This window comes from Passer montanus, unplaced genomic scaffold (genome assembly GCF_014805655.1).
Source record: "Passer montanus isolate IOZ18808 unplaced genomic scaffold, ASM1480565v1 scaffold27, whole genome shotgun sequence".
NCBI lineage: Eukaryota > Metazoa > Chordata > Aves > Passeriformes > Passeridae > Passer > Passer montanus.
The window spans coordinates 5889957-5902182 of NW_024367372.1; the positions used below are offsets into that span (position 1 = coordinate 5889957).

Below are 12226 nucleotides of genomic sequence, written 5' to 3' on the forward strand. Positions count from 1 at the left end.
TGTGAATTTTTGGTTTTTTTTGGTGTTGGGAATCTCACTGATTTCAGATCAGAAAATGCTGAGGGGATAAAGCCTGTTGAACACTATGTTTTATTACAGCATTTGCAATTTGCAAGCTACATGTCTGGTTTTCTCTCACAGCCCCTCCTCTGTACAGCAGCCCTGTCCTGGCAATCTAGGCTTTCACTGGGTGCTGAAGTAATAGTAGGTTACAGCTTAGAAAAATATTATTGGGAAAATAATAACCCACTAATCGTTTCCTTGGAAGACTTCAATGAGTCAAGTGTGGCTTGTTGATAGTGCTATGTATCACAGTCATTTTTTTATTGACTCAGAAACAAAACCAGTGTGGCCTTAATGGCTAGTGCACCCAAGTGTTATCAGTCTTTCTGCATGGTATTAGTCAGTGGGCTGAGCCATGATGACATCTGATAAAATAAATTAAGGAACTAGAAGATGTTTGCTTTTGTCTTTTAATCAGTAACTCCAAAACATTTTAAAAATGTATGGCTAACAAAGGTTTCAAATACTTTGCGATCATCTTTAACCCAGACTGGGGGCTGGTGGAGATGCTGCTGCTCCTGAGGGTTGCTTGGTCTTGCAACCCTTCCTTGGGAAATCTTGACGTTTGTCCTACCATCTCACAGGTAACAGAGTTAAGAAAGATCCAAATGCCATCAAACTGATCAGGAATGGAAAAAGGTCACCACAAAGAGTGTTAGAAACCTGCCCTGCTTCCCGCACAGAAGTCTTCCAAGCAAGCACTACTACTACTGAGCACTACTCCAGGTGCTAAATTTGGAAACCATTTTTTCCCTGAAAAAAAAAAAACTGAACTCCTCCTCCTGGGATGCAATGCCATTATAAAAGATAGCTACTGAAATGTGATGGCTGCTTTAAATAGCCCATGTTCCATTCCCATTTCCAAAGAGGAAGAATGGTCTTTTTCTATTTATTTGAAGCTCATGTATTTCCTAGAATCAGCATGTTTCACTGGTTTTAGGAGAGCTGGCAAAACTATATTTTGCTATAGTAACACTGATGCATCCCTCTGAATGTTTGGTTACAGCATTTTAAACAGAGCAGCAAGTATGTGCAGATAGTTGCCATTGGCAACTTAGCTCTCTCCAGACTATCAGCACTGTTGTATACCTAACAATGTAAAATAAGTGACATCTCTTTGCAGTAAATACTAAACATTTGTAAGCCTGTGTTCTACCTCCTTATTCAGCTTATCCATCCATCTCAGTGTCAGTAACACCAGGTGGTCCTGGACCAGCACGGGAAGCAAGCCTCTCTAGCTGTCCAACATCAAACTTTGTCTCTGTGATTAAAAACACGGGTGCTCATCCTGAAGCTTGGCTATTCAAACTGTTAGGTTTCTTGGCTTCTGACACCTGCTGGTTTCTGTACCCCACGTGTCTGAAAGATCTGTCTGTGGTGGGGCTTTTTTACATCTTGGTTCTATTACCAAGTTTCACTCTCCTTTCTTATGCACCCACTCTGGTTGCATGGGTAGAATAATAACTTCCTTATCCCAGCTGCAAGCTCTTCAGATCATTTCTGCTTTTGCTTTTTAATTTCTGCAGAGGTTGAGCACTGAAAGCTTCACCTATTGGCAGGGTCACCATGAACCTGCTGTAGCAAGATGGTCCAAAATGTGATTTCCACATGGCACAGCACTGCCAGACCCGTGTCTCTGACTCACACACACATGGATGGTTTAAGTGCTGGTGCCAGCGTGATTAACATCTGTAATGGCCAAGTGAGCAGGGGGCTGCTTCCAGGGAACAAAGCTCTGACATGACACCTTCACACTTGGTGCATCGACAGACGAAGCAGATTGCAAGCGAATGGGTAAAAGATGCGGCAGAAGACGAACACTAGTGCTGAATGATGGGATGAGCCAAAGGACAAGCCAAGACACTTAAGAAGCCAGGCAGTTAGCCAGTACCTAGAAGACACGTGGGATTGTGTGGGGCTCTTAGCTTCACAGCTCTTCGCCACTGATGGGTTTCTACAGCAATGGAATGAAACGAGACATGAGTCGTGCGCGTGCCACAGGGACAGCGTGACCATCCCGCCTGCTGGCCAGCCCCAGGGACACCCCATGCAGCTCACCTAGAAAGTAATGAAGATACAGGCTTCTCAACAGAATTGCTCCTTTCCCATGGCTTCTTCCCAGAGTCTGAAAAGCAAACATGAAAAGTTAGTTTATTATTTTTGCTCTAAAAATAAAAACATCCTCAAGTTGATTGTCTTATACAGCTGCTTTCTCTCAGTGAGGATGAGGGACTTAGGAGAAGAACTAGGAAAATGAGATTGCTGAATGAGTGCATTTGCCTACATTATTGGGAAAGCATTAGCAAAAATCTGCTTAGTGATCCCTTTAATTAGGGACCACATAGTTAAACAATACTAAAAAGAAATGGAACTGGAACAGTAGGAGGAAAAGCATAAATAATTTCTATTAGGAAATACAGGCTAATTGCTGCAAGGCTTACTTTATTCAGCACAATATTTATTTATATTTTAAACTAGTCTTAGTATTTTTGTCTGCATAGTTGGCAGAAAATGTGGGTGTATGTAAAAAAGGACAGTAAGAGCCCACTATGCAAATCTTCACAGAGAATTTATTTAATGTTGTGTGCACTAACTCACAGAACATTCCCAAAAAGGTGTACTACATAACCCTTGTTGCTGAAAGTGCTTCCTATCATCCCTGTCTCCTAAAATGAACTATTGCAGAGATTTAACAAACCTATATACAAGGATTTGCTCCTCTGTGAGGTCCTAAAAAGCCTTTTAAAAGAATTACAGGCACTCCCAGGAAATCTCTAGATCTCATTTACATACACCTTTCTCCTGGCTTCCTCCCCTTCCCTTGCAAAGCACACAAGTCATGGCTTTGTTCCAAAAGGAAGCTGGAATGGTTAAATAGTCATTCCCTTGGGAGAGATTTCACTCAGTATGTGTAAAAGCCAAGACTGACACAGGGATGAATGTGAGTGCTTGCTGCTCTTCTACTCAGATCTTCCTAATTAATTTTAGGAAAAACAATTTAATCTGGGAACTCTCAGGATCAGCCTTATTGCAACAAACTAATAGAAGTTTGACATCCAAACCCCAGCTGTATAGATCAGGACATCTACACTACAAAAAGTAAAAAAATACAGCTTTTTTCTCTTAAAAGAGAATGTAATATTGAAGACACAGATCCTCAGCTACATGTCTAACTAAACTGTCTTGCAATTTTCTTGACTGTGAAGCATATAAAAGTCATAATTTCATGCTGAATACAGTTTTTAAAACCACAGGTGTTTGGGAATTTTTGTTAGTTACTGTAGATTTATGTTAGCTTCTGCACTCAGAAGTAGGACAATGAACCCAGAGTCTAAAGGTGGTGGAGAAGTCTCAATTAAGAAGACAGCTACAATGCCAGCAGTTCAATTTAATTAATACCTGATGAATTTTGCTGCTGCTGGGCAGAGCCTCGTGTACTGGTTGAAGGAGAGGTGCTAGCATCATCCTACAAAGAGAAAAACAGGACATTACTGAGTTTTAGGGATGAAGTGCAGAGTCCTCTTCTACTCTGGAGGCAGCTGCAGCACATGTGGTACAAAAGCAAGTTTCCTCCCTGTCCAACAGGCACTGTTGCCAAGGTATGGGCTCAAGGCCATTTAAACTTTAACTTTCTCACACTGGATGGAAAAATCCATCCTTTTTATTTTAGTTAATGTGGACACCTTTTCATGATTACACTCAATCACTATTATCTCTATATACCAAATCAGGTGAAATGACTCTAAAGTGCTGTTGCCTAAATAAAAACCATCCACTTCCCAAATTTAGAAACTCTATGAGATGTGGAAACTGAGCCACTTAAAGGAACATCCCACTCTTTCACCCTAAAACAGAGAGAGGAGAGAGAAGTTCAGGCACTAACAGAATGTAACTAAATAGTACTCCTCTTAAGTAAAAGACTAAACACTTAATCAGAGATTTGGACTCTTATCTCAGATTTATGTGTGAGAGATCATTAACCATTAATCCATACACTTGGCAAGACAATATTATCTACAAACCATCAAAACATACTCAGGTAAAGCATCAGCTCTGCGCTGGAAAATGGAATTGCACCCAGTTTGAAAGAACAGGAAATGTACTCAAGACACAAATTTAACAGCTGCTCTCTAAAACACTTTTCTAAACAGATCAGTGCTATTGAAAAGTTTGATTGGGGATATAAACTAATGTAGACTTTCAGCAAGAGAGAATAAGGGACAGAAAGCAGAGGCTGGCAGGTTAGAAGCTAAATGGTGCCTTTCATCTCCAAGTGTATGGTTCAAAACCACCTTTGGGGCAAGATTAAGAGCAATGGTTGCATAGCGGGCTCAACAGGCAAATCCCATGCTTGAAGCATGCCCCAGACAACATGCAGAAAATAGCTGCTTTTCTCCCTAAACAGTGAAAAGTGCTTATTCCTGCTCTTCCTACAAACCTTTTTGTTTGGGGCAAGACCTAGATTGTTTTAATGGACTTCCTACTGAACAGCTCTGTCTTTGGAGAGAACATCTCCATGCAGGCGATACGAGGCACACCGAATGCTTTATGACCTTGCAGCTGTGGCAGAAAGCCTTCACAAGGGTACTGCTAGCAACAGCAATGCTGGATGAGCAGCAGCCTGGAAAAGCACCACACTGGAAAGGTCACAGTGCAAATCCTGCCCTCTCCTAAAACAGAAAAGATCTTCCACACTTTACCAGTTCAACAAGTAAAAAAGTGTTTTCATCTGCATGTTGGACTCAAAATTGTTGCATCGAGTTCAGTCTACAGACTGAGTCAAATAAAACCACTTCTATAAATGCTTTTGTGGAGAAGAAATTAATCAAAGTTCCCCAAAGTTGTCCAAATTCTATTTCAGTTTAGTGTATCTATCATGGTCACATATTTTGACTCCTGCATTATCTAATGGTTAATGCACCATTTTCCCTTCTTCCACCAGGCACGTTCTCTGTGCACTCTGGGATATCTGAAGTGAGCTGATTCTTGCTTTTCATGGAGGTTGGCAATCCAAATTTACATTGCAGGGCTGATGGTCCACTTCAGCTTAGCTCAAGCCTCAAATATAAAACAAGAAACATGAACTTTATTTCAAGTTTACTTGCCAGAAGATTCAATGCACCTTCTTACAGGCAAAAATCTCCTGTTCCCTACAATATTTGGATTAGACCATGAAACAGAGCTCATTAACATGGTTTAGACAACACCTTCCTGTGAATAAAGCAGCTGTTCTTGTTTATAGGGTGCTGTTCCCAGGAGAGGTGGGAGCAGTTACATTCATCTTTGGATCAAATGTGCACACCCATCTCTGGATCAGCACAGCTTGGTATTGCCTGCCAGACAGTGAATGAGCACAGGGCTTTGGCTTACAAGGAATCTGCAAGAGCACAGCAGGGAGGAGTGTTTCACTTACGTTTTGGCTTTCCTCTTCCTTCTTGTCACCTGGCTTGTCTGACTGTGACGCTGCTTTCCTCCTTTGCAAAGGAACAGGAGATAGGACACAGTCAACCCTCTAGAAACAATCCTCATGGGAAGACAAGATTCAGCCTAGAGTGGGAGTTACTATTTATTTAGCTCATCCCAGGGAACATAACAATGGCTGGATGTGTTTGGTTGTGTAGTGCTGGGGTGGAGGTGAAGAATCCAGATCCCAGTGATACAACTCAGGGAGAGGGGCAAAATTATGAGGTGGTGTTTAACAGAGAAATGCAGGGTGTGGAGCATAAAGAAGTGTGATGAAACAGAAGGAGGAAGCAAAGCTGGGTATGAAACTGGGTGAGAAAAGGATGGCTTCTCTCAAGGATTCAAGAAGTCCTGAGTCCTACACAGGAGGAACAACTCGCCCCTAATCAGGGGCTTCTGAGGACCAACCCTGCCCACAGCAGCTGGCTCAGGTGGGTATTGCAGTGGTGACATTGCTCTCAGCCAGCTCCAGTGTCAGTTTGTCACCTGTCCTATATCCCACCCATCCTATATCCCACATCCCTGATCCTGCACAGAGAAAGGGCTATAGCAGTGCTCCCACATGATGGGAAAACTGTCAAAAAAGCCCTTCAAGCCAGGTTCACCCTCTCTGGGAGAGATTGGGCACCATTTCTGCTCAGCCAAGACCCCTTCTTTCCTCCAGGGTGGGAAAGCTCTGGCTGGAGACCAGGAATCAGGAAACCAGCCCACCCACCTGGTTTTCAAGTGCCTTTGGAGAACAACAGGAGATTATTGTTGTCTCAAAATCACTTCAAAGGCAACAGAGCTCCTGAGCCTTGTAGTCGCAGGACCAGCAGTGTTGGTGCTACCTGCAGAAGCTGAGTGAGGATCTGAGAACCACACTCGTTTCTGCTTCCCAAGGAGGGCCAAACCTCTCTGAGAATTAAGTGGCAAAGAGCTGTAATTCATCCACGGGGAAACTGGACATGATAGTAAACAAAGCTGTTGGTTGTTTATTTTTGAAAAAATAATGCTAAATCTTACTAGGCATTAGCCAAACTGGATGATGCAAAGAAAACCAAATTCTTGATTTTTAAGCGCTATTTAGGTTTTAAACATTACTCCAGTGGGCCAGGTGCTGAGGCTCTAGAAATCCAATTTCCCATTTTAGACCATTAGGGGATCTGCAGCTCAAGTCTCCACATGGACTTTGGTTGTGCTGAACTTTACCCTTATCCACCTGTAAACACTTCCCCTAGCAGATGTTTTTTTAAACACCAATCTGACAGGTTTTTCATTTAGTCTTGGTCCTGAAGTGAACAAAATTCAACTCTGGAAAAAACATCTCACTAAGAAAGGCTTTTGAGAAAAGCCTCACTGGATACACAACTTGGAGGATTTGATGAAAATTTGACGAAAAACCAAACAAACTAAGCAGTATGTGTTTGTAGGACACAGTGCTCTGTGGGAATTATTTCCAGATATTTAATTGCATTAATGATTTTACTAAATCAGTAATAATTTTTTGGTCTTTCTCTAATATTTACTTGATTTTTCTAAAAAAAAAGTTGTAATTATTATAAATCCAGTTAGGGAAGGTTATTCTTGATGTAGAGCAGGCCAAGAACCCGTAAAATCTATAAGAGCTGTCCAGGTATTTTAATTCTGAAAAGAAAGAAAATTATCTATTTGCTACTTTATTCTGCTGGGAACTTCTTAGAGTGTTGTACATTTATTTACTACTTTTCGAAGGATTTCACAAGGATTTTCAAAGAATCCACAGCCCATGTTCAGAATTGCTTCTGAAATGAACAGGACGTGGAGGAAAGTTAAAATCAGACCTTTTGAGTTGAGAACTGTCTTTATACTAAGACAACATTATATAAAAACTCCATCTCTGTGCACCCTACAACGCTTCATTATTTTATTCATCCTTTTCTTTCGCTATTTGCAAGTTAAAAACATTTAAATCTAAAAATATAGCATCTTACACTAGGAAATGGCAGCTGATTTTTCCAATGCAACACCTTTCACATTAAAACACCTTTCACATTAAAAGTTGGGCAATACTGGTGACCAACATCTGCAGAACCTGTCAAATTGCAAGGAAACACCCACTGCTAACCACAAAAATGACAGTGCCTTGTTCCACAATTTGCTGCAGATCTCATGGGGCTTACTTGAGATGTAAGTACAAACCTTTTTGCCAGTAATTTATTCATTTCTTCCATTAGTCCTCCTCCTCCTCCTCCACTACTTGTTCGATTGGCATCGCTCTTAGAGACCCCACTGGGGCTGGACCCTCCTGAACCATCTTCTGGCTTAAGAGAGAAATCAAGATTGGAATTAATGAAAGGTTTGCTTTACAACCACGCCTTTAATGATTATTTTTCCCAAGTGTGATCACAATCACAGTGATCACAATCACAGCCCAAAACCAGAGATAGGATGTGTTCTGCCTTGGGCAGATGACCGACAGGAATATTATTATAACCATGGCAGATCTGGGTGACACAAATATACAGGCAAATGATTAAAAACCCACAGCGTTGCTTGTTCATAATTATTTTTATGCATGGTTAAGCAACCCTTACCTAAGTGGGCAGCTACTGACCAGAGCTAAACAGTCGACACTGTTTTTTTCTGTAAGTATAGTGTAGTTTTAACCACTGAAAACAGGTGAATACACTAATGCATAGTACAATGGTGGACTATGTGGAAGTAGTGAAATCCTGGCAATGTGAGAAGTCACAGCCATTTGCTAACTCATGTTCTGAAGAGAATAAACTCTACCCAACATTTCCTGCTCAGCTTTATTTGCACCACAAAATCGCATTTAAAGGTTCGCCCAATGTTCAGCTGAGGCACGTTTCACCATGTTTCGCTCTGGGTTTGCAGACCATCGCACCAAGCTGTGCCAGGCTTTGCCTGCAGCAAAGAGCCCACGGGGGAGTCCCAGTGCCACCTCCTTACCCGCTGGACTCTCCTTAGTTTGGCACCAGCCAGAGCTGCTGCGAGCCCTGACACTGACCCATCTTCGGCGCCAGCCCCCTGGCCCGCGCCAGCCGGCAGCGGGGGCGGCGGCGGGGGAGCCGCTCCCATGGGAGGTGGAGGGACTGGGGGGGGTGGCGGAGGTGGGGGCCCCCCAGATGAAGCAGGGATCACAGCAGCACCACTGGGGTGGCCAGGTGGAAGTGCTGGGCCTGAAATGCAGAGAACAGGAGTTAGATGTGAAGCACGATGTCCTCCAGCCCACAGACAAAGTCAGGTTCCCACTCCCAACGCCACGGCCTGACTCCAGGACAAGTGGCTGATGCAAGGGAGCACCATGCACGTGAAGAAGTGCTTGTACCAATGGTCAGCCAGCTACAGTTGTGTCCTCCTGAGAGACCCTGTCACTGACAGTCTTCTCCCTCCTCTTCTCTCTGGCTGGGCTAGTGTTTCATTCTGCGTCAGAACATAAACGCTTCCCAGTTCATAAGTGGCATATTCTCCTGCTTCTCCCACAGCTTTCTATATGGAGATAATAAACTCCACAGATTTTGGCTGACATCAGTTTTTCAGGGGAATTGTGGGCTACAGTGCCACATCCTCCTTTCTGTCATGCAGAAGGTGTGTGGCCTCAGCCAGTTTTGCAGAATAACCAGGGCAGACTCCAGCTCCAAGTACCCCGAGCTTCTGCAAAGCTCCTCTCAGCCCGTTGGAAGGGCTGATGGTGCTAACTCCATTGCAGAGTTTCACCTGTCTGTAACAGGTCAGCTGAAAAAATACACCCTCCCAAGGGTATTTCCCCGTGTACACTGTCAGAACAGGCTGCTCTTGGTATGTATTCACAGCTTCAGTTGTTCAGTAAGTGTTACTTTGAAAGACAGGTGGGATTTGACTGAGAAATATTTGGAAACCATATTTAACATTAACAGGTTGTTTTTCTCCTTATCTAGGTTTTCTTATAATATTGCCTGATTTCTGTGGTTACTTCTGCCATTATTTTACACTCCCAATTCCATTCTTGAAATGAACCATAGCTGCTATTAGAAATACTTTAAACATTTCAAGCCCTCTTTCGTTCATGAACATAATAGTTAGTAATTCATTGTGGGTACATTTAATTGTAATTGCAAAACTACACCCACCTAATTAGAGGGCAGCCTCAGGCAAAAATTGAACTGAGTCAAAATAATGGAGTGATGTGAGTTTAAAATAACTGTATTGAACTAAGTGGATTTCAAGGACTTACATCAGCTGAAGGACTGAGCCTCCAGTGGTTACAGTAATACTTTTATCAGAAAGTAAAAGGAAATGTCTTAGTTTTCTTCCTTTTCCAGGCACACCACTTTAGCATTATATGTGGTTATAAACCTGAATAGATCCAAGTCACAAAACATATGCTCTGAATTGCAAATAGGCACTGCTTGCAAATTGTTCTCACTCCACAGGCTTTATTTTAGATAGGCATGAGAAATCAAGACCATATACAAAGTGGCCAGACCCAAGCCCTTGATCTGCCTCCAATGAGGAAGGTTTGCTGGAATAGTTAGAGTGACAAGCCCATAACTATACACTCAGTGAATACCAGGAACAAAGTTCTTGAATTAAATAAATTGCACAACTGCAGGGAATTCTGGGTATCTTAAACAAAATCCATGTTCTGTGTTTCACTGGTAACAGAAATACCACTTAACAAAAAGAGTAAAAATCACAACCTCTACCAGTATTCCTACACAGACAAGAAACCTACCACAGACCTGGCCTCCTGCTTCAGAAGAGCCCATCTGCTATCTTTGGACCAGCTGAAAACAGGTTCTATATGAAGGTCTTTGAAACAATTTGACTCTGCTGAATGACAAAAATCTTGGTCTGGATAATACAGTAGGAATATGCATTGCAACAACCCAGCTACGGGGTCCTGGTTCTGTAATTGTTACTTTTTGCCTGGTTCCTGGACCAGACCGGAGTGATTTTGATATTTTTCCATCCCAGTTTCAGAAATCACATAGAGCAGCAGTAGCTCAGTAGCCTTGGGTCTCTCAGCCCGTTTTCTACTGGTCAGGGGCAGTGCCAACCAGGCTTTTCGACCAGGTGACAGCTGAGGCTTTACACAGGTCACAACTCATTCAAAATCAGTACTTACTCAAGTGGGCAATGGCTGATGATGTCATGTAAGGAGGGGTCCTCCTGGGCATAGCCACCTCAGACACAGCAGCGTGAGGGGGAGGCAATGGAAGACAGTGTGACATGGGCTGGCACCACTGCTGTGCAGGACAAGGTGACAAATGGGAGGATGGGGAGGCAGCCTGGCCAGAGGAGCTGGGGGGGCTGGCGATGGTGGGCAGCGGGGAGCAGGGTGCAGCTCCTAGGTGTGGAAAGAAGGACCCATCCACACTTTTCACCTGGGTTCCTAAAGCAATTTGTTCTTCAGGGTGGCCGTTCAGGGGTACGTTTGCTGAGGTCTCCCACCCTGCTTTATCTGTGGGTGCCTTGACCCTGTCAGGTGGGACAGGAATCACGGGCAGGATGGTGGGACCACGTGGCTGCAGGACGTCACCTCTCTGCAGAGATGGGGCATTTGTGGCAGAGGGAGAAGAAGACTGAGGAGAGCCAGAAAGAGAAGAACCCCTGAGAGGCTGGTGAGAGGGAAAGTGGGAAGGATGGAGAGGTGGTGGAGACAGCGAGGTTCTCCTGATGCCTGGCATGACAGTCCTGCCATTTGGGCAGGGTGGAGGGGAGGAACCTGGGGCTGTGGGCAGCTCAGAGGCCGAGTGCCTGTGCAGGAACTGCGGGGACTCTCTGGCTCTCTGATGGGCCAGCAAAGGGGAAGGACCAGCGGGCTCAGGGACAACGGGTGCTGAAGAGACAGCGCTGGCTTGGGGTAGTGGGGGGAGCACAACACCAGAGGCAGGAGCACCGCAGTTGCTAGAGGCAGGAGGAGGAGACTGGGGATGAGAGGGGGGAGAGCATATGCTTGGTTGAAGGGTGGAAACTAAAATAACAGAAAAGACAAAAGAATAAGGTGGGTACGCAGGAAGGAACGAAACCAAGGCAAAGTGGAACGGAGGAAAAGGAACCGTGAAGTAAACGCAAACAGAAACTCAAACAAAGCCAAGAGGAGATGGTGCAGGCACCAGCTTGGGGATTTCCAGCCCTCAGCAGAACTGGAGGGGTGTGCAGAGCAGAACCCTGGCAGCATGGGATAGGCTGCATGCTCTGGTGCCAGTGAGGCTCCTCCAAACCCCACGTGAATCTGAGTCAGGATCACGAGCATCACCTTTGCACCAGGGACAGGTGCAAGGGACATGCTGAACACAGAGGTGGCCGTCTTGTATGCAGAGAGGGAACAGCCAGCAGCCCCTAGGAGCCATATCCCATTCCTTGTGGATGCCAAGGCAGGATTTTGGCTAAGTTCCCTATACAGAACAGCACACTAACCTCTGCTGAAACAAGAGTCCCGCTCTTTCTGTCACCAAAGGCACATGTGTGTGTCTCAGCTGGTTTCTAGTCAAAAGGTTTCACAGCTGAGGAAAAACATTTTCCTTATGTGGCCAGATTAACTGAAAAAACTTGCCCAAATCCAAAGCCCAAACACAAGATGGCCATCTTGGTTTGCTTGCTCTGCCTCCTTTCAAAGAGGCAAAGCCATACTTCGTAGCTATATACTATTCCTGTCATCTCTTCTCTCAGTTTAGTGCAACTTAATATGCTATAGAAGATTTCTGTAAGCTCATTAAATATATATATATTT

At 44.0% G+C, this 12226-nt stretch overlaps 1 protein-coding gene across 6 annotated transcripts in view; it reads right to left on the reverse strand.

Moving 5' to 3' along the window:
• EVL (Enah/Vasp-like) overlaps positions 1–12226 on the reverse strand; it is a 118271-nt gene that overhangs the window by 2336 nt on the left and 103709 nt on the right. For 4 of the 6 annotated variants that reach the window (XM_039712745.1, XM_039712743.1, XM_039712744.1 and 1 more), the window contains exons 6-11: positions 8461–8690; positions 7687–7808; positions 5477–5537; positions 3463–3529; positions 2122–2188; positions 1955–2017 (exon numbers count right to left, since the gene is read on the reverse strand). In XM_039712745.1, coding sequence (XP_039568679.1) covers positions 1955–2017; positions 2122–2188; positions 3463–3529; positions 5477–5537; positions 7687–7808; positions 8461–8690 — 610 coding nt within the window. The remainder of the gene's footprint in view (positions 1–1954; positions 2018–2121; positions 2189–3462; positions 3530–5476; positions 5538–7686; positions 7809–8460; positions 8691–12226) is intronic. The other 2 variants (XM_039712746.1, XM_039712749.1) reach the window with 1 other exon arrangement.